This window comes from Cryptomeria japonica, chromosome 1, assembly GCF_030272615.1.
Source record: "Cryptomeria japonica chromosome 1, Sugi_1.0, whole genome shotgun sequence".
NCBI classification, from domain to species: domain Eukaryota; kingdom Viridiplantae; phylum Streptophyta; class Pinopsida; order Cupressales; family Cupressaceae; genus Cryptomeria; species Cryptomeria japonica.
Window position 1 is genome coordinate 486,276,559 of NC_081405.1, and position 22,496 is coordinate 486,299,054.

The 22,496-nt window shown below is 38.0% G+C and overlaps 1 protein-coding gene across 2 annotated transcripts in view; it reads right to left on the reverse strand.

Moving 5' to 3' along the window:
- Window positions 1–18,400, reverse strand: part of LOC131032179 (uncharacterized) — a 61,178-nt gene extending 42,778 nt beyond the window's left edge. The window contains exons 1-3 of one of the 2 annotated variants that reach the window (XR_009103398.2): window positions 17,230–18,400; window positions 16,815–17,071; window positions 16,587–16,707 (exon numbers count right to left, since the gene is read on the reverse strand). Coding sequence is in view for 1 of the 2 variants with exons in the window: in XM_057963182.2 (XP_057819165.2) it covers window positions 16,665–16,707; window positions 16,815–17,071; window positions 17,230–17,499 (570 nt within the window). In the remaining variant the exon portion in view is untranslated. Of the gene's footprint in view, window positions 1–16,285; window positions 16,708–16,814; window positions 17,072–17,229 lie in introns of those variants that run through there. The other variant, XM_057963182.2, reaches the window with a different exon arrangement.
- Window positions 18,401–22,496: the final 4,096 nt, after the last annotated feature.

Consider the following 22,496-nt stretch of genomic DNA (forward strand, 5'->3'; position numbering starts at 1 on the left):
TGGAAGGAGTGTATCTTAAAACATTTTCGCCCTAGTCCCTTGGTGAGGGACAGGAGCGATCCCACCTTTTGCCCTTGGTCCTTGTCTTTTCCAATCGCCAATTCATGTTGCAGGGCAATCAATGATCTTCCTTGTTTGTTCTATGCATGCCTAACTCGTTTCTCCAAGACAAAATGAGCTCTTCCAAGGATATTCGCCCTGGTCCTTCAGTGAAGGACAGGAGCGATTTTTTGCTTTTGGGCTTAAAATTGTTGACTTTGAGGCTAATTCCTTGTTCGTTATCTTCCTAAAAACATTTCTCACTTTGCATAATCTCGCCTTGATGTGGTTTTGGAAAGGAATGATTGATTCTATAGAAATCGCCCTGGTCCTCCAGTGAAGGACAGGAGCGATCTTTAGTCCATGGCACAAATCCTTAATCTTATCAATATCTAATTATCTTCAAGGCGTAAAACATTGTTCCTTAATCCATCTTGAGTCTTGCAAACGAAAGTAGCACTCCAAAATGTTAGGCAATCAGGCAAATTTGAAGATTTCGCTCTGGTCCCTTGGTGAGGGACAGGAGCGCCTTAGCCAATTTCATCAAGTTTTGTGGTTTTTCGCAACTTCGTTCTTCTTTGAAACATTCCAAATATCATCGCCATCATGTGCCTTGGCCTGGATTCGACCACATTTGGAAGGGAAGACATGATAATGTATTTTTCGCCCTGGTCCCTGGGAGAGGGACAGGAGCGCCTTGGCCATTATAGGCTCCACTTATGTTTTGCAATCTTTCAAAATTATCTTCAATGGAGCGATTATGCCTTCCTTCACTTATCCCAAACGTAAAACTTGCTCTTCCTTTGCCAAAAACTTGTCTCTTGAGAAAATCGCTCTGGTCCCTGGGAGAGGGACAGGAGCTTCCTTTAAAAATCGCTCTGGTCCCTGGGTGAGGGACAGGAGCGCCTATTGCAACTTGGGTTGATTTTCTTCATTGTGGTCCATTCAAGTTATATTCAATGAGCAAAACACACTTTCCTTGTCCTCCTCAAATCGCGAAATCATTTAAATCTTGCAAGGATAAGGCAAACTTGGAATTCAAGCTCCGGTCCTTCAGTGAGGGACAGGAGCGATTTTGTCATCTTAGCATATTTCCTTGCTTGTCGATTACTCAAATTATATTCAATGGACAAGACATGCCCTCCTTGATCTCTTCCAATCATAAAATTGTCTTGATCTTGCAAGAACAGTGCAACTTTGAAAAACAAGCTCCGGTCCTTCAGTGAGGGACAGGAGCGATTTTGGTCCTCAAGGTCAAATCTTTACACTTTTCATCTCAAATTTCCTTTGCTGGGGAAGATACCATCATTTTGCAAGCTATGAACAAAAGTCCAAATCCAAAAAAATGTCCAAGAAGGTGTGTTTGAAGAAAATCGCTCTGGTCCCTGGGTGAGGGACAGGAGCGATTTGTCCTTGCTGGGCCAAAAGTTCAATCTTTCATTGCCAACGACTAAGTCTGGATACTCCTTCATGCTCATTTCATCCTTCATTGCGTCCTTGATGCTTCAGTTTGATCAAATGAGGCCCAAAACGATCTAAGTAAGCCATTTCGCCTTGGTCCTTCAGTGAAGGACAGGAGCGATTTGGGCTTAAACTTTAAAAACTTGTCTTTTTTGAGTCTTCAAAATCTTCAAAATCTTCAACTCACGTTCGATCATATCCCCTGGCGACCCTACACAAAACAATTAAAACAAGTCAATAACCAAGATGCACCAAATATCACTTTCGCCCTGGTCCCTGAGAGAGGGACAGGAGCGATTTTGCCCTTATAAGCCAAAATATCAAAAATTTAGGTCTTCAGATCACTTCATCATGCAGGGTTAGGTCGTCTTCAAGTCCAGGAATCGGTTACCTTGCTTCCAAAATTTGGTTAGAGTTCGCCCAGACAAAATGTATAATTCCATCATTAAAATGCTAACCCTTAGACCTAACTTGAATTTGCCCTCAAAATCTTAACTGGACCCATCCTGAGACATACTTGACTTCCTGGCAGGCTCATCCTATTTCAAAATTGCAATCTCCGGGAGGATGCTTAATAATCTTTCAAAATTTGTCTGGACTTCGGCTTGAAAATATCAAAAGGAAACTCCTAAGGCTTAACCCTAGTCTAGACGACTCACTCACTTACTCAAAATCCTAAAAGCAGAGAGAAGAACCGGCAAAACAAAAGCAAAAAGAGGGGGTCCCCATTTTAATGGGGCGATGTGTGAAATGGTCACAACAGGAATCCATCTATCAAAGTATCATCCTTTATCATCATTGTTCTTAGGATTAGATTAGGCTCTCTAACTCCTTTTCCTTTTGTCTTTTATTTTCCTAGTCAGTTTAGATTCCACATTCCAACTATGTTCATTAATGTAAGTCCCTATGTGATTACCAGCAAAATCACATCAAACACATTGAGTCTATCCAACACTTAAAGTCAATTGTTCACATTGTAAACCTTGGAGTTGTCTCATTTGATCATATTGTTTAGCATATGAGGTTTCTTTGTTGAAGAGAGCATAGAATACTTGATATTTTATTTTGTGATCGAGGTGTCCTAAAAAAACACATCAACACTAAACTCTTCAATTCATTTGTACTTTTAGTGCACAAACATACTTCTAGCTTGCTTATTGGCTTAACTAGAACTTTGTTTCTCTTTAGACTCAAGTTTAGCTTTTGCTGGAAGAGACAAAGCTAACATTTCATATTCTCCTTCCTCTTTCCACAGTTTCAGATGTCTCCTTCCCTCATGTTGTATCTCACGAGCATAATTTCAACCATGATGGATTACTTCTCGTTTATGTTGTCGAGGCCTTCCTGCTAACAAATGACAAGCATCCATCAACACAACATCATATAGCATTTCATCCACTCAAGGACCAATGTTGAAAGCAACGGGACAAGATTGATCCACAAGTACATTGCGATTTTTCTTCAGCCAAGAAATATTTTAAGGGTTAAATTTAGGAGTCCAAGCAAGATGTAATTTGTTAACCATTAATGTGTTAACTAGATTATAAATAGATCCACTAGCTTGCACAGTTTGTCTTTATGCTTGCATTTTGTTCAAAAGATGCTCTTCTTTAAATCAGCTTCTAGTGGTTCTTTAATCCAAAATATCAAGGTTCTTATAATAACCCTATCGCTCAACAAAGAAGCTTAAAGGCCCAAGGCCACTAATCGTTACAAAGACACAAAGGTTGGCTCCCATGAGAGCAACATTCTTAACTGAAGAAAGCAGATTTAATGAAGATGCTAATGGTAGTATGTTGAAGGACTTTAAACAAAGATACAATAACATAAGACAAAGTTGTTAAAGCAGCGATCATAATGTAAGCAAGAATAACAAGGCGGCGACTCTTTAGAAGTTTCATTAAATATTAGGGAACAGAGATAAACATTAAGACAATGATCATTACGTTTCCACAGATGGCGAGTTTCTTTCATAATAAATGATGACTTCATTAAGGTAACAGCGATGAGAAGAATGTTATTCCAAACAGCAGTTAAAGTTATGTTAAGATCAGCAGTGACTATGTTTACAATCACCCAAGTTTGAGTTCATCATGTATGCAGATCAAAAGATTGTTGATGCTAATTAGAAATTGCATGCAATTACTATATTAATAAGTGGCAAGTGGCGATCATGATAAGATGTTAAAATGCAGCAATGACTATACATACATCAGTGATTATACTGAAGTTCAGAATTGATTATTTAGGAGATAATAAACACAACACTGTTGACAAGTGGCTTGATTGATAAAGGCAAGCGATTATATATATATATATAGCAGCATTGAGGATTTGTTTGTCAGCAACCTACTTAAGAGATTTGTTTGATTGTTAAGAAGATATCAGTTATATTAAGTGGAGAAGCAGCGATTAAGAAAGAAAAAGATCTTAATTAAAACCTTGTTAATAATAAACAAAAGGCAGCTAAATTCTATGAAGGAGGAGACGTGACTATTCATAAAAGAGGACTATGTTCTAGGTTCATGAACACTAATTAAAAGAAACAGCAATTCAGAAAGTGAAAGGACATGGTCATTATGCTGATCGATTTGCATCTCCAAATGGTGCAATTCATAAAAAAATAAGACAATTGTGCTAAGGAAAGTTATTCCATAAGGTGTGGTTTAGAAGTTGATTATGATCAAGAGACATGTTCTAAGGAATACATCCTTTCATAAAAGGACATAAGGAAAGGTATAAGAACAAGATCGTTTGAGGGATGGAAACGAGGATAGAAATGAAAAAACATTTTTGATTATTATTTTGCATTGAGGATCGCTCTAGTAGAGCAGAATTTTATAATGTGGGAGCATATGTTTCAATACATAAATCAGGAAAGGCTTTATGTGAATGAGATGGTTAGTAATATAAAGAACCCCTCTTATCAAAAAAAAAATATATATATATAAAGAACCCCTCTGATGCAGCACCTTAGCTCAACAAAATATGATTGAATAAACCTTAACAACTACAAGAATGCGAAGGGGAAAGAAACATTGTACATAGCACAATAAGAAATAAAATATACAGCAACTCCTTATATATACAGAAAATATAGCAATAAGACAGTGAACACAAAAATATTCAATCACATTATATTTACAAAGCTAGAAGACGGGTACATAAGTTTCAACTCCAATCCCTTGAATCACCAAACTGACTCCCTAACTTGAGTGTTACCTATGTTATAGACCGATTTCTTTGGCATGAGAACTCCACTACCAGACTCCTAATCCCACACTAACTTTCCAAAATAGTTATAGATAGTAATAATTGTACCCAAAAAGTATGAACAGTTATAAACAACCTCAACAAAATAGGAGAAAGAATGAATTAGCCCTTAGTTCGAAGGAATTTGTTTTTTCCTTGTGTCTCCTAACTCTAGGGAGTTGGTTTGCATCATTATCCCCTTCTTTTCAAAATTCTGAACCTCCTAGTTCAAAGGTAATTTATATGAAAACAAAATTCAACAAATTTAAATACTTAAAAACTTAACAACCTAACTATCACTTTTCTTTTTGGGATGCAAGATTATTTTTTATCCTAGGATGCTACCACATTAAACATCCAAGAAAGAGTTTGGAATAGATTGTAGAACCATTCTTCTAACTTGATCCACCAAATTTAATATCTTTATAAATCATCACATTTTTCTTCCCTCTCTTCCAACCTCTTGTTGGAATAGAGATCCTCCTCCTCTACCAATTGGTTCTCTCTTTTCCTAGCTCCTTGAAGGCTTAGTAATTTTCCTCCACTAAAAATCCTCATTGCTCTTTGCATCACTCATACACCCTTCTATTGTACCTGCACATAAATTATTAGAAACCAAAATTAAGGGAATAAAAGATTCCCATAGGTGCTTCCTCCTCCACAATATACCATTTAGGCATTCTTTCACGTTCTTCTTTCATGAGATCTTTGTTTCTTGACTCTACACAATGTTGTTCACAGTTCAACTCTTTTTTATCATTGTCCTTTGTTGTACAACAAATGTTTATGCTTCTATTTCCTCCCTCAATCACCCTCGTTACTCCCTTAGGAGCGTGATGATCTTCTACTCCTTTTTCATCAGTAATGAGATTCTCTTGACATTCACCTAGTTGCTTTTGGCAAATTGTGTTCTCTAGAACCCAAAAATCTTCATCACATATGAGGCTCCCAAAAATCTCCATATTTGTTGTAGCTTCTTGTCTAATGTGAACTACTTCCACCACTACAACATCTCGGGCCTCCTCTCGTGATAGGCTATGTTCTCCTTCATTGCAAACTTCAAACTCATATCCTCTCACATTGTAATCTTCAATACCTTCCCCTTCTTCAGGGTGACACAACTCCATCCCATTCATCTACCTCTGCTCTTTGTAGCTCTTGGAAGATCACATTTAAAGATCTTTTATCCAGAGATCCTGGACTGGCCAGGACTTGGTGAGTCCCGAGCCAGGTGATCCTAGGCAAGTCCCAAGGACCCGAACTTGGACTCATCCGAGTCCTAGGCGAGTCCTAGCAAGTCCAGAGACTCACAGACTTGGCCCAAACCCAATGAGTCCTTATCCTTGGACTCGACCAGACAAAAATAAATAGAAAATTAAATCTCAAAAAATGACAAAAACAGACATTTTTTAACGTTTTTCTCTAAAACAAATTGAAGGGCATAGCCCCCAAATCCTCACTTCCGGTCCGCAAGGAAACGCAAGCGTGTTTACCCACACCCCTTCTATCGTTGGGTTTTTCTCACATCTAGCACCTTGTGTGGATCACTGAGGCTATGGATCCTATCTTTAGTGACGAGGGCCTTGATTGGGTTGACCAAGAAAATAGAGGTTGAGGTTGTAGCCATGCCAGAGGAGGAGGTTAGAGCACGAGCAAACACAGGCACAACTGATGTTTGGTGAGGTGGCATGGAGTCATGGACAGAGACTATGGCTACTAAATCATCCAAGACCTACCTTAGACGCCTTCGTAGGAGGGATGCAAGCTCCTTTGAGCCATAGACTTTAGTTATTGTTTTGATATTTGTGTGGAACATTTGATGTCATGGATGTTATATTCCATGAGTTTTGTATACATTTGACAATATTTATATATCTAAGTTTGTTATTTCCTTTAGCTACAATTTGTGTTTATACTCGTGTGATTAATGTATACTTGTGTATGCGATCAAATTAGCTTCTATTTGATGATGTTATTGTGCCTTTAAGGTTTATTAAATAAAAGGTGCATGAAATAAGTTTTAAATCCTTAAAAATCTCTAAATTTCTTGGGTTTTGACTTTGTTGAGTCGTGTCAAGTCTGCGCCAAGTTTTTTGGCTGACTCTCGAGTCCCAAGTCGAGTCACCCTTGCCGAGTCGGAGTCCTGTTTCTATGCTTTTATTAACTAATAATTTTGCCAACTCTTCAAGAGACTTAATCTTTCGTTGTTCTACCAATTCCACTCCCTTGACTAATCCTAAATGGCTTTCCTCTCTTAGAATGGCTCTCACTCACAAGGTGAGGATTTATTTATCTTCACCACTCTTTTCACCTTCTCACAAATCTTCAGTGCCTTTGTTGTAGAATTTTTTCTCTTTGCCTTGTTTTTATTGCATGTTTCATATTTCTCCAACATCCACCATCACTGGTGCAGGAGCACCTAGTTGAGTCAAACTCCCATTTTTGGGTTTTTCATGCTTTTATGTTTGTAAAATCTTGTGTTAGGTTGTTTTTTGTTGTTTTAGGTTGTTTTGGATCATGTTTAGTGGTTTTCATCTCCTTTTGGGCTTAAGAGATCAAATCTTGCATTTCAAGCCTTGAGTTGACAATTTTTGGCAAAAATGTGAAAAATTGCCAAAAAGGTCTCCTAATGGTTTCAAGAGCATTGAAACATGTTTGTTTAGTGTTTCTAAGCATGTCTAAGTTGTTTGGGCAAGTTGATAAGGCTAGGTTGTCAAAAATGCCTTTGTGAGCAAGAAAAGTTGTCATTTGGCTTAAGAAAGTTGTCAAAATTGTCATTTTCTTGAAAAATATAATTATTGAAGCCTCTTGTCCGTACAAGGGCGTGGAAACCAACTAGAGAAACTATATAAGGCCTCCCTTTGCCTTGGAAAGGGTTGATGATTGTATTTGCAAGAGTAACTTAATAGAAAACAAGTTTTTTTGGCTTTTATAATTGTTTTTTGTTCCTTTTGAAGGGCAGTCCGTACTGTAGCTGTACAAATCCGTATTGTACCTTCTTGGAAGTTGAGATGTTGACGTAATAAGGCTTCTCATGTATTTGTTTCATTAGTTTTCCATTTGCAAGGTGCTTATTCAAAAATATTTGTAAACTGTGTATCTGCTGCCCTGCCAGGGGTTTGGAGTTGTAAAATGTGTCAACTTGGTTGATCCAGGTCTGGGATCCCTCCAATGGATTCTTCCAAGTTGATCCTTGTGTATATAATGTACATTCCTCTCTTTTTGTGCCAGAAGAATGGTTTGAAGATGCATTTGAGTGTGAACTAGGCAAGTTGGAGCAACTAGGCTAGTTCATGTTTAAAACTCAAGATTGTCATCCAAAAGTAATTTGGAATGGACAAATCAATGCGGCAGAGGTCTGGGAGTGAGGTCAAGAGTGTTGTGCATCACCTTGGCTTGTCGGATTAAATTCGTTGTATCAAACATTCCTATTTTGTAACAAACAGTGAGTACACTGTTTTGTATAAGGTATTTGCAAAATGCTCATTGGGGTCCTTCCAAAAGCATCATCCATGCCTTGTAATGGAAAGGGCAATGTAATAGGAATTCCTTTAATGCTTCTCAGACCTCTTTGAGGTATTCTCTCTGTACAAACACTTCCTTGTGCAGGTTTAAAGTGAAGACAGCAGTTGACTGTCAAAAGACAGTGAAAAGACAGTGATGGCATTGCATTGTTTTCCTTCTTGTCCGCCAAGTGTTTGACATTTTCCTTGCAGGGGAAAAGCAGGGGAAGGTTCCTTGAGATGTGGCAGAGGTCCTTTACCATGGAGGAGGCTTGAAGTGTGGAGTGAGAGAGACTTTCAAACATTGCTTGCTCCAAACCCTACAAAACCATCAAATTATGCCATAAAAAGTGGACAATCTGAAAACTACACTAACAGTGGGCTAAACCTCAAAAATCCTTGAGCATACACTCCTAAAACATCATCCCAAACTTGCTTTGTGGTTAAAAAGGCCATCGTTGACCGGTGGGAGCAAAATAAGGCCAATTAGGCCTCCACGGGCTAGTAGCCCTACTGCATAACACACAACAAAATGACAGCTTTTGTAGAATGCATGAACCCGATGGGAAAATGGAATTTGGAGGCTTATGAAGCATAATGAAAACGTTTCAAACAGTCCAACAAGAGTACTTGGGAGCCATAGACAGTGTGCAGCCTCATTTGGGGGTAGTTGAGCCTTATTAACGAGTTTGAGTAAGTTGAGGGTTATAGACCTAAAACAAGATGATGAGCATTCAATGAAGAACATTACCTTACTGCCCCTGCATTTCCATGTGGAAGACCCCTAGTACACATTGAAACTGAAGGTTGAAGGCCCCAAGAGCCAAGCATGAGCAAGTGTAGTTGGAAGGGTTAAGCATTTTGAGTAGTTTTGTGCATGGGAAAGAGTCATCACCAGTAAGGGAGTTTGCTAGGCAAGAAAACCATGGAGTATTTGGCATCATGACAACCAGGCAGATTGAGTAATCATATACAACAGAATCTATAAGTCTTTGGAAACAAATTGATCATTTTTGAACAAATTAACCTTGTGAGCACTTCCCTATCAAGCTCCCTACCATAGTGGTATCAGAGCCAACAAAAAATTCAGGGGAAAGATACATTAGGCAAACATGGTGACCAATGCAGAATTGGCTAAGAAGGTTGAGGACCAAGAAGAGGAAAATAGGGCACTCAAAGAAAGATTAGATCAACTAGCAATGAAACTAGCTGAAGTAGAAGTCAAAACTGAAGAAGTCCATGATAAGGTTGGAGATCAAGGTAAAATGATGGCAATAGAGGATGCAGTCCCAATGCCCGACCTTGTCATTGAGCAAGAACCATTCTTGAAAGCCTTGAGAGCTATGAGTGGTAAGACCTTAGAAGGAGTGGCTCTTTTCAGTGGGAAGATGGATCCAAATGTTCTAATAGAGTGGATTGAAGGGTTAGAAAACCATTTTGAGTTTGATGGAGTGACTGAAGCACAAAAGGTCAAGGTGGCAAAATCAAGGCTGAGAGGGGCAGCCTTAACATGGTGGAAATTCATCCAAGAGGAAAGGGTGAAAGTAGGCAAGCAACCACTAGCCACCTGGAAAGCAATGGTAGCCAAAATCAAAGAGACCTACCTTCCTGAAGACTATGAGATACAACTTCACAAGAAAAGACAAAACTTGAGACAAAAAGACCTAGATGTCAGTAGCTACACTGAAGAGTTTCAGAAATTGTGCATGAGATCCAGAGTAGTGGAGGATGAAAGTATCAAAGTGGCAAGGTACTTGAATGGGTTAAGGTGGAACATCCAGGAAGAGATGAGTTTGTTGTGCCCACAAACCGTACACAAGTGCTATCAATTGGCACTTAAGGTGGAAGAGAAAGGTAGAAGAAAGCAAGAACAAAACAATAGAGGAAGAGGTAGGGGAAGAGATGGTAGAGGCCATAGAGGCAGTTTTGGGGGAAGAAACATAGATCAACGGTCCCAGGGAGAGTCTAAGCTTATTGAGCAAAGTGGGGATTCTCAGAGCAAACCCAACTATAGGGGTAGGGGATCAAGCAACCCGAGTAGGGGTAGATCTAATGGACCAGGGAGAGGGTCCTACTTCTCAACCATGAAATGCTAGAACTGCCAAAAGTTAGGCCACCCTGCCTATAGATGCCCAGAGAAGCCTAGTTCATCCTATGGAGGTGAAAAGAGAGTAAACTATGTTCAAGAAGATGGAGGTAATACCAGAACTTCAGCATTGAACCACCTAGCTTCAGAAGATGGTGAGAGTTTGATGATCAAGAGAGTATTAATGAAGAAGCCACATAGTACAGAGGCCTCACAAAGAAGAGCATTGTTCAGGATTAAGTGTAAAATCATGGGAAAGGTGCATAAGGTGATCATAGATTCAGGATCCACAGATAACATCATATCAGAAGAAGCGGTAAGCAAATTGAAACTACCTAGGATACAACACAAGGAGCCATACAAAGTCACCTGGTTGAATAAGGGACAACATGTGTTGGTAAATGAGCAAACTTGGGTAGATTTCCACATTGGGGGATATGTAGATAAGATCCTATGTGACATCCTTCCTATGGTTGCTTGCCACCTGCTGTTGGATAGACCATGGCAGTTTGACCGAAAAGCACAGCATGATGGGGAAAGAAACTCCTATTCTTTTCAGAAAGATGGAGTAAGCTATCAGATTCAATCCCTCATTGAAGAAGGAGAGAGCAGCAATAAGGTGCCTAACATCTTGTTAGTGAATGAGAAAGAGTTCATAAAAACTCTGGAAGAAGGTGAAGGAGTAGGATTTGCACTCATAGTGAAACCTAAGGAAGAAAAGGTAGACAAGAAAGTTGACATACCATATGAAGTGCAACAAATCCTTGATAACTTCAAACAAATAATTAGTGATGGTACACCTGCAGCCTTACCACCTCCTAAAGCCATTAGCCATCAAATTGACTTCATTCCTGGAGCCTCTTTGCCCAATAAGGCAGCCTACAAGATGACCCCTGAACAAAACAAAGAGGTAGCAAGACAAATACAAGAACTCTTAGACCAAGGTTTGATTAGGAAAAGCATTAGTCCTTGTGCAATACCTACAGTGTTGGCACCTAAGAAGGGTGGAACATGGAGACTTTGTACAGATTCCAAAGCCATAAACAAAATCACCATCAGATACAGGTTTCCCATACCCAGGATAGAGGATTTGATGGATTGTTTGGGGGGTGCACAGTATTTCAGTAAGATTGATTTGAAGAGTGGCTACCATCAGATAAGGATCAAAGAGGGGGATGAGTGGAAGACAGCTTTCAAAACGAATGAGGGTCTCTATGAATGGCTAGTCATGCCTTTTGGACTCTCTAATGCTCCCAGCACATTCATGAGGCTCATGAATGAAGTTTTACATGATTTCATTGGCAAATTTGTTGTAGTGTATTTAGATGATATTCTTATTTTCAGCAAGACTAAGGAAGAGCACTTACAGCATTTAGCTAATGTTTTGAAACAGTTATCTGATGAACAGCTAACCATTAATCTTGAGAAATGTGATTTTATGAAGCAAGAATTGGTCTATCTTGGTTTTGTTGTATCAAGAGGCAATCTGAAAATGGATCACTCAAAAGTTGCAGCAATAACCAGTTGGCCAACTCCTAAGACAGCCAGTGATGTCAGAAGCTTCCATGGTTTGGCTTAGTTTTACAGGAAATTCATCAGGGGATTCAGTGAGATTTGTGCTCCAATGTTGGACACCATCAAAGGGGGTGTCAAGGTAAAGTTTCAATGGACAAATGCAGCAAATAAGGGGTTTGAATTACTAAAAACTAAAGTAGCTACTCAACCAGTGCTCATTTTACCTAGTTTTGATAAGCTTTTTACTATTGAATGTGATGCTAGTAATATTGCAGTAGGAGCTGTTTTAAGTCAAGAAAATAGACCAGTTGCATTCTTTAGTGAGAAATTGAATGATGCAAAGAAAAAGTACTCATCCTATGATTTAGAACTTTATGCATTAGTACAAGCACTTAGGAAATGGAAACACTATCTTCTTCCTAAAGAGTTTGTTGTATACACAGATAATCAGGCACTCGGTTTCTTGAACTCACGGGATAAACTAAATCATAGGCATGTTAAATGGGTAGAATATTTACAAGCCTACACTTTTACTCTTAAGCATAAGAAGGATCAGTTGAATAAAGTAGCAGATGCTTTGAGTAGAAGGTTGTTAACTATTCATGAGATTCAAGTTCAGAGCATTGGTATTGATAGTTTCAGGGACATGTACCCTACTGATAATGATTTTGCTGAAGCTTATAAAGTTTGTAAAGATTTTGAGAATAACTTCCATGGTGCATATGCGGATTTCACTTTACAGGATGGTTTGTTATTCAGGGATGGACAGTTGTGTGTTCCACAAGGTCCTATGCGAGAAAACCTCATTCAAGAGAAGCACAATGGGTGCTTAAGTGGACATTTCGGTCTCAATAAGACCTTAGAGCTGGTTCAAAGGTTCTATTATTGGCCTAAGATGCAGAGAGACATCGGGAGGTATGTTGAGCAGTGCTTGGTATGCCAGAAAGCAAAAGGTAACTCCACTAATGCTGGTTTATATCAGCCTCTTCCCATTCCACATAGGCCTTGGGATTGCATTAGCATGGATTTTGTAGTAGGACTACCTAGAACTCAAGCAAGATTTGATAGCATCTTTGTAGTAGTTGATAGATTTAGTAAGATGGCTCACTTCATTCCTTGCAAAACAACACATGATGCAAGTCATATTGCCTATTTGTTTTTCAAAGAAGTTGTTAGAATTCATGGTTTGCCTACTAGCATTGTTTCAGATAGGGATGTGAACTTTCTTGGTCATTTCTAGAAAACATTGTGGAAGAGATTGGGTGCTAATCTCTCTTTTGGTTTAGCTTATCATCCACAAACTGATGGCCAAACTAAAGTTGTGAACAGGTCTCTTGGAAACATGCTTAGGTGCTTGACAAAGGACTATGGGCAGAGTTGGGATCAGCTCATTCATCAAGCAGAATATGCCTACAATGATAGTGTTAACTGGTCTACAGGTAAAAGTCCATTTGAAGTTGTTTATGGTATGCATCCAAGGGGTATAATGGAGTTGAGGGATATCACTAACTTGCAGCATAAGAGTGGGACAGCAGATGACATGGCTCACTCCATGAAGGAGGTTCATGAACAAGTGAGACAAGCTCTCCAAGACACCTCTCAAAAAGTCAAGGCAAGAGTGGATGCTACAAAGAGAGATGTTCAGTTTGCCATAGGTGATTATGTAATGGTTCATTTGAATAAGGCAAGGCTACAAAAGGGAGTTCCAAACAAACTTCAGATGAGGAGGATAGGCCCTTGCAAGATCTTGGCTAAGTATGGGTCTAATGCTTATAAAGTTGATTTGCCTACTAATGTTTCTTTGTCCCCCATTTTTAATGTTGCAGATCTGATTGCTTTCAAAGGGCAGCCCCCTGAGGAGATTCAAAGAGTTTCAGATGTTTCTCAATCCCTTTCTGATCTTTCTCTCCCTTCTCTTTCTTTTCCCCATGCTAAACAGGTTCTAGACTCCAGAGTTCTCAAAAAGACAAGGAATCACACCTACATGGAGCATCTCATCAAGTGGAAGGATCAGCCTATCTCAGAAGCCACTTGGATACCTGAAGCTGACTTTCAGAAAGTTGGCATTCCTTCTTCTTTGCTGCCTCAAGGAGTCACATGACTTCTTTGTTTTTGGGGGAGTATGGTGCAGGAGCACCTAGTTGAGTCAAACTCCCATTTTTGGGTTTTTCATGCTTTTATGTTTGTAAAGTCTTGTGTTAGGTTGTTTTTGTTGTTTTAGGTTGTTTTGGATCATGTTTAGTGGTTTTGATCTACTTTTGGGCTTAAGAGATCAAATCTTGCATTTTAGGCCTTGAGTTGACAATTTTTGGCAAAAATGTGAAAAATTGCCAAAAAGGTCTCCTAATGGTTTCAAGAGCATTGAAACATGTTTGTTTAGTGTTTCTAAGCATGTCTAAGTTGTTTAGGCAAGTTGATAAGGCTAGGTTGTCAAAAATGTCTTTGTGAGCAAGAAAAGTTGTCATTTGGCTTAAGAAAGTTGTCAAAATTGTCATTTTCTTGAAAAATGTAATTATTGAAGCCTCTTGTCCGTACAAGGGCGTGGAAACCAACTGGAGAAACTATATAAGGCCTCCCTTTGCCTTGGAAAGGGTTGGTGATTGTATTTGCAAGAGTAACTTAATAGAAAACGTGACTGTTTTTTGTTCCTTTTGAAGGGCAGTCCGTATTGTAGCTGTACAAATCCGTACTGTACCTTCTTGGAAGTTGAGATGTTGATGTAATAAGGCTTCTCATGTATTTGTTTCATTAGTTTTCCATTTGCAAGGTGCTTATTCAAAAATATTTGTAAACTGTGTATCTGCTGCCCTACCAGGGGTTTGGAGTTATAAAATGTGTCAACTTGGTTGATCCAGGTCTGGGATCCCTCCGATGGATTCTTCCAAGTTGATCCTTGTGTATATAATGTACATTCCTCTCTTTTTGTGCCAGAAGAATGGTTTGAAGATGCATTTGAGTGTGAACTAGGCAAGTTGGAGCAACTAGGTTAGTTCATGTTTAAAACTCAAGATTGTCATCCAAAAGTAATTTGGAATGGACAAATCAATGAGGCAGAGGTCTGGGAGTGAGGTCAAGAGTGTTGTGCATCACCTTGGCTTGTTGGATTAAATTCGTTGTATCAAACATTCCTATTTTGTAACAAACAGTGAGTACATTGTTTTGTATAAGGTATTTGCAAAATGCTCATTGGGGTGCTTCCAAAAGCATCATCCATGCCTTGTAATGGAAAGGGCAATGTAATAAGAATTCCTTTAATGCTTCTCAGACCTCTTTGAGGTATTCTCTCTTTACAAACACTTCCTTGTGCAGGTTTAAAGTGAAGACAGCAGTTGACTGCCAAAAGACAGTGAAAAGACAGTGATAGAGGCATTGCATTGTTTTCCTTCTTGTCCGCCAAGTGTTTGACATTTTCCTTGCAGGGGAAAAGCAGGGGAAGGTTCCTTGAGATGTGGCAGAGGTCCTTTACCATGGAGGAGGCTTGAAGTGTGGAGTGAGAGAGACTTTCAAACATTGCTTGCTCCAAACCCTACAAAACCCTCAAATTATGCCATAAAAAGTGGACAGTCTGAAAACTACACTAACAGTGGGCTAAACCTCAAAAATCCTTGAGCATACACTCCTAAAACATCATCCCAAACTTGCTTTGTGGTTAAAAAGGCCATCGTTGACCGGTGGGAGCAAAATAAGGCCAATTAGGCCTCCACAGGCTAGTAGCCCTGCTGCATAACACACAACAAAATGACAGTTTTTGTAGAATGCATGAACCTGATGGAAAAATGGAATTTGGAGGCTTATGAAGCATAATGAAAACGTTTCAAACAGTCCAACAAGAGTACTTGGGACCCATAGACAGTGTGCAGCCTCATTTGGGGGTAGTTGAGACTTATTAATGAGTTTGAGTAAGTTGAGGGTTATAGACCTAAAACAAGATGATGAGCATTCAATGAAGAACATTACCTTACTGCCCCTGCATTTCCATGTGGAAGACCCCTAGTACACATTGAAACTGAAGGTTGAAGGCCCCAAGAGCAAAGCATGAGCAAGTGTAGTTGGAAGGGTTAAGCATTTTGAGTAGTTTTGTGCATGGGAAAGAGTCATCACCAGTAAGGGAGTTTGCTAGGCAAGAAAACCATGGAGTATTTGGCATCATGACAATCAGGCAGATTGAGTAATCATATACAACAGAATCTATAAGTCTTTGAAAACAAATTGATCCTTTTTGAACAAATTAACCTTGTGAGCACTTCCCTATCAAGCTCCCTATCAATCACCCATCCAACTCATACTCTAAATTTTCAAAAACTTTCTTTTTGTTGATCCTTTGTTAGCTTTTGCCTCTGCCATTGCCTTATATTTTCTTCCACTCTAGTTATTTTCTTCTTACATTTTAATATAACTGCATATTTAGATCCACAACCATATCCCACGGTCCCAAAATAGAGCCGCAACTCTCTTCTACTCTTCATTTTTGTATGGACAATTTATTGACCATGTATAAACATTCAATTGATATCCTTCATCCCTTTGAAGAAATTATCACAGATTCGGAGATCACAACTACAAGTTAATACTCCATGGGCCAATAAAAAATAGCTCACAACAGACAAACAAGCAGGTGAATCATATGGGCAGTTGTCAACCACAGATTATTAAGAAAGTGGAGGAAATTAAAACATTGAAAGTGGAACTCGAAATACCTAATAAAAAACACAAAGAACAGATACTAATACCTTTAGCAATAAAAAAACTTCACTATTTCACATATCCAATAAGTCATGAGATATTAGCTTCTTCATTCCAAGAAGGTCTCAGTCCTTCCAACGTGCAATATCCTCGTACTCATTCTGCGTGCTTTAAAAGAAATCACCAGACCATATTGTCAGTAAAAGAAAAAGAAAATTCAAAGAAGATAAGCAACTTTTGGAATAAAAGCAAAAAAGAGCATGGAATCAAATTACCAGTCTAGTACAATAATCCTTGCTAGTAAAGATGCTCTCCTCAAGTACAAAATATCTTTAAAGAAGTTCATACATCGACCTTCATCATATTCATCAGGTAGCCAAATTTCCATTGTTTCAAGAGAGGGCATACTCTGGAGCAAGCAACTGATTACTGCAATCTCTTTGTAGTCAAACTCAAGTACTTCTACACGTATTTTCTTAAGGTTAACATGTGGAAAGGCGAGGCAATCAGGTATAGGATCTCTTGCACACTCCTGCTTTGCAGTGCCATGAATGAGTAACTTTGCCAAGGGATCCTTTCTAACATTGCTTAAGAAAGAAGTCTTTCATCTTTTAATTATATACATTCAAAATGCATAACCTTAAACTATTAAAACTATTGACATCGAGGTTAAAAAGCTTGTATAAATACCAGTAAAAAGGAGCCCATTATATGCAGCCGCTGAAGATTTGGAAACATGTGAAACAGGTTCAGCAGAGGAGCATCCATCTTTATTTCCTTGATATCACCCAGGTATATAACCAGTTCCTTCAAGCTTTGGCAGTTGCCTACTATGTGAAGAAATCTACTTGTTGAAAATTTTGCCACACAGAAGTCCATCGACAATTCCCTCAGAGTACTTCCATGGTCCATTTCAAGATGCCAGATGACAGAAGAAAACTCATAAAACCTTAACACCATTTACACTCAAATCCTCAAACATTAACCCCGACATAATTTTAAGTTTGGGGCAGTTGACAGAGAGAGATCTTCCGCGTCGCATATGCAAATGTTCAATGGTGGATGAAAAGATTACCGCATTACCTAGCCAATCATCTACTGTCATTTCCAGTTTTTGCAGAAGGGGGCAGAGCGAAATGAAGGAGACTAAAGACTCGTCAGTCAATCGAACAGTCTGTAGGCGACAAGTAATCAAGCAGGGGAATCCGTCAAAATTAATTGGGATACTGGTAAGGGCGTAGTCGTAGTCGTGCAAATACAGTGTTACGAGACGCGAACATGAAAAAAGAGCAGGGGGTGGGGTTTCTTTGAAAGCATGGAGGCGCACACCGAAAAAAGCTGGCACATAGTGGTCAGACAGAGAGAGGTGTTGAATATTACACAAAAAATGCATGTCTCACCCATTTGCACCCATTTTCACGGGAGAAGCACCGTTGATTACGATCGAACCCGCTGTTGTGGAGATGAAAGTCCTCAAGATTGTGTGAATGCATAAGCAAGATGTTGGAAATTATATTCTCAACTCTTGACACGAGAAGAGGATTGAGATAAGGACAATCAGGTCCCAAAAACAAGATTTGGAGAGAAAGTGAGTTCAGGCATCTGCGTGTAAAGAAATCTCCATCTCTTGGAAAGAATGGAAGACTTGACAGCATCTTTTATTGGAATTTTTGATAGCATGGAAGTAAGAAGTGAATCAGGAAGCGCATAGAATGCATCCTGGCCAGCCATCATTGTGTCAAGATGCGGAACAAGAGATTGATGAGATAATCTGTAGAAGTACCGAGCAGCAACGAAGTTAAGGATTCTCAAACACAGACCATTGCGATTGCCAGCAAATTGACAGCATCATATTGGCTCGTGCCGGGAAATCTTTAAAAAGACATAAATTTATCGCAAGCAAGAAATATTTCTGGAAGGAATTACATAGTTTGTAGATTGGGACAAGTACCTAGGATATTCACATTTCTTATACTAATTTAGTTAGGAATTTGACGACTATAATATACAATTCTTTTTACTATTTAACTTTTTCAAAATTTAATTAAGAAAATTAAGATACAAGGAATAATTGTAATTATAAAAGCAAACACAACTGTTTTAAATAAAATGGTTGAGCTAAAAAGTGCATCGTAATAATAGTAGTCTATAATAAGATAAGAGAGTGAAGCATTAAGATTGTAAGTCATTGAGGATTACAATCACACATTATCTTATTGAATTCAACTAGAAACTTTAGAGATTCTTGACATTCTATAAGTAAACACAAAAATAGTTGCAATCATATTAAAAAGAAATCAAACTCCAATTAGCTAAAAATAAAAACATGATACTAGAGAGTTGAATCATTGTAGGAGTCATGGATAACCAAGGGTGATTATGAGGGTATGAGGGCCAACAAGTCCCTAAACAAGTGTGTAGAAATCCTAGTAAGTTTCTCAAAGTTTTGAAGTTGAACACTGAGATTATGGAGAATGTTAGCTAGCTCAAATGGGAGTGGCAATGGGGAATACAGTTGACCATATGGAGTCTCAAGTTGGAACAAATCAACTGAAGCTCAATGGAGATGGGATAGTGAGCATTAGAAAACAAAGCCAAACATCTAAATTTCAGAATGTATATAAGAGTCACCTTTTTTATAAGTCTAGGTGATGAAATTATGAGCTATAAAGGACTCCATAAGAGTAGCTTTCTAGAACTTAAAAGAGAGAAGAGCAAGGAAAGTGGAAACGAGGGAAAGCCACAATTGTTTAGCGTGATGGCAGGACCAAAAGACATGTTTGATGGACTCGAGCTGGGCACAAATGAACAAGAAGGAGGGGTACAAATAAATGTGAGATGGTTGTCAATGGGGAGCTTCACATGAAGGACCCTCCAAGAAAGGAGTTGAGATTGAGTATTAGCCATTGGTTTTCCAAATTTTATGACTAATTTTAATCTATTCGGACCATCTAAAACAGGGCTTCCAAAGTGGGATTGAGCATGGAGAGATGCTTAGAGAAGAGAGGAGTTGTATGTAAATAGTCTAGAAGGGGAAGGAACAAAGGTTGTGGGTGGTATTCCATCTCCAATCCTTGCAAAAATAATTACGGTTGTGAATGGAAAGAAGATTATACAACTATGAAGAGATCAATTGTTGAATGCCCTCAATTATTTGTTTGTCAAAAGAAGTTAAGTTTAATAGAGTTTATGGAGCTTCTAGGGTTTTCTAATTGAAGATTGTAGGATCTCATAAGTCTCTAAAGATTTTAATTCCTTTCTTGAATAGACATTCTCCATTGAATTGTTGGATAATCCCCAAGGGTTTGCTTTCTAGTTGGACATATCAATTCCATCATATGGAAGACCCAACAAAACTAAGATCATACTTAAAAGACTAGTCATACAAAATCAACTATTTGGAGATTATCTACCAAGCTCTCTGAATAGTGTTAAAAGGTACAAAACCATGGAATTTAAAGAACAAAACCATGAGGACTTTGTCTCACCAATTAATTGACTTCTAAGGGTAACTTGCTATAGCCATGTGAATACAATATCGAACTAGATGTGTTCATGGAGAATTTCCTTCCATGGATCTCACTAGCTACTTGGTCATGAGGAAAATGCCTTGCATGAATGGGTTAATGATACCTAATCCACCTTTTTCTTCTAACTGAATACAATGCATCCAAGAAGTAGCAATTAGACCTTTTTTGTTACTCCATTTGTCCCAAATGAAGTTTCTAATAAGTTGGTTAAGCTAGTTGTAACATGTTTTGGAAGGGAGCCAACAAGATAAATATAGACATGGCTAGCAAGAAGGATCTTGTTGGCAACCTAGATGCATCCAACTATTGAAAGGAAACAGTTAGACTAATGCAAAAAAAATCTTTTTTTATTTTTCATAAGCCAACTCCATATATCTCTAAGAGAAACACCAATGCCAAAGAGGATTCCTAAGTATCTTGTAATATGGCCATGTTTAATTTCTCTCCAGTCACTAGGAATCCAAGGAGAGTGAGTGTTGGCCTGAGTCATGAGCAATTCAATTTTGTGTATGGCCAATTTAGAACCTGGTATAGTGCAAAACATGTCTAATATATCCAAAGTATGAGTTATATCAAATGTTGAGTTTTGGATGAATATCATAGTATCATTAGTAAAGTGTAAATTAAGAATTGTGGAGCCCCCTTGAAGGGAAATGCCTTTGATGAGATTGGATGAGAAATCATGTTGAAAGAAATATCATGGAGCATCTGTAGCATGAACATAAAAAAGAGAAGCAAGCAGGCAACCTTGGCATATTAACTTTTACAATAAATTTGAGGGGAAGGAGAGCCATTAACCAAAAGTTTGGTATTAGCATCCATAATAGCATTTTGATATGTTTGCAAATCATAGGGCCAAAACCCAACTACTTGAGCATATTTAGAATGAATGGCCATCAGATGCAATCATAGGCTTTATCAAAATCCAGTTTTATGATTAAAGCATCTTAAGTTGTTTGTTGTGCTCATTCAGCTATCTTTATAGCTAAGAGAAGATTGTCTAAAATAAATCTTTCTCCAAGGAAACCAGCTTGTTCAGGTTTAACAATTTCTTGAGTGATACTTCTTGTTCTCCAAGCCAAATCTTTTGCTATTATCTTACATGAAGTGCTTAAAAAATCGATACACCTCCAACCATTAACGAAGTCTTTATCATTGTCTTCGGGGATAAGCTTTATAAGTCCTTGATTAATTATAGCCCCTAAAGAACCCATTTCTATGGCCTTAATGTACACATGCTAAGTCTTCATGGATATAAGGTCACAAAGCTTTGTTAAACTCATCAGGAAGGCCATCAACCCCTGGACTATTTTTCAAAACCATAATAGAAAGGGCATCATCAAGGTCCTCTATAAAAAGAAGTGATATAGTAGTGACTATTTAACTAGCTTGGATGTTAGATTACCTTTTTAAATTATGAATTTGATAGTTGAGATTTCTCACTAGCGTACTTTGAGTTACTCTCTCTATATATACTATCAAATAATTAGGTCTTACTTAGGTAATGGAGGATAAAATAATTATATATATAGATATTTAAAAATTAATTTTTTTTTTATTTTGATTCTATTATTAGATGTAATATTTAAATATTTTATTCAATAAAAAAGTAGTGTGTATTATTTTTTTTAATGAGTTCAATTTATACAATTTTTTAAACACAATTTTTATTCATTTTTTCATCTTAGATTAAATCATAGGTGGTTATGTTTATGTCGAAGGTGTATTACACTCACATAGTGGATGTAACAATATTCATTAATAAAAACTAGAAGCATTAAATTTGACATGTTTGTGACATTTGAATGCATGAAAAACAAAATAAAAAATATATATAATTTTTTCCTCTCAACTAACACTCACTCTAAGTTTAACTAACAAATCAATTATGTCTATCTCCATCATGCAATCAATTAACTTCATCTCAATCTAATATTATAATAATATAATGACAATAATGTAGTCTTAATAGATTTGTTTGCTTTGGTCAAGAGGTTTTTTGTTTTTTTTTTTCAGGGGGGGTTGGGGGGGGGGGGGGGGGGGGGGCAACATCCCATAAGACCAAAAACTCATAAAACAACCACCTAAAAACTACCTTAACCACCCTTACAAACCAAAATCTTTGTCTTTCCAACCATAGAGATCGTCCCTAAACCAAAAATGACTATTTCAATCCACCACCTATAGCCGAAACAAAACAAAAACCCTTACAAATATTTGTAAAAGAGATTAATAGAATCCCTTATGATAATCAACATGTCTTAGAAACATCTTGAAATATAAGCTTTTAATTTGCAAAAAAGTCAACTTCAAAATTAAAAAATGTAGACTGAAGCAAAAAGCCTCCTTTGTCCTGCCTTTGATTGCAATTTTCAGGTGTTTTGTCGTTCTCTGGAAACCTTCAGCTCTCGGGCTCCACCATCATTC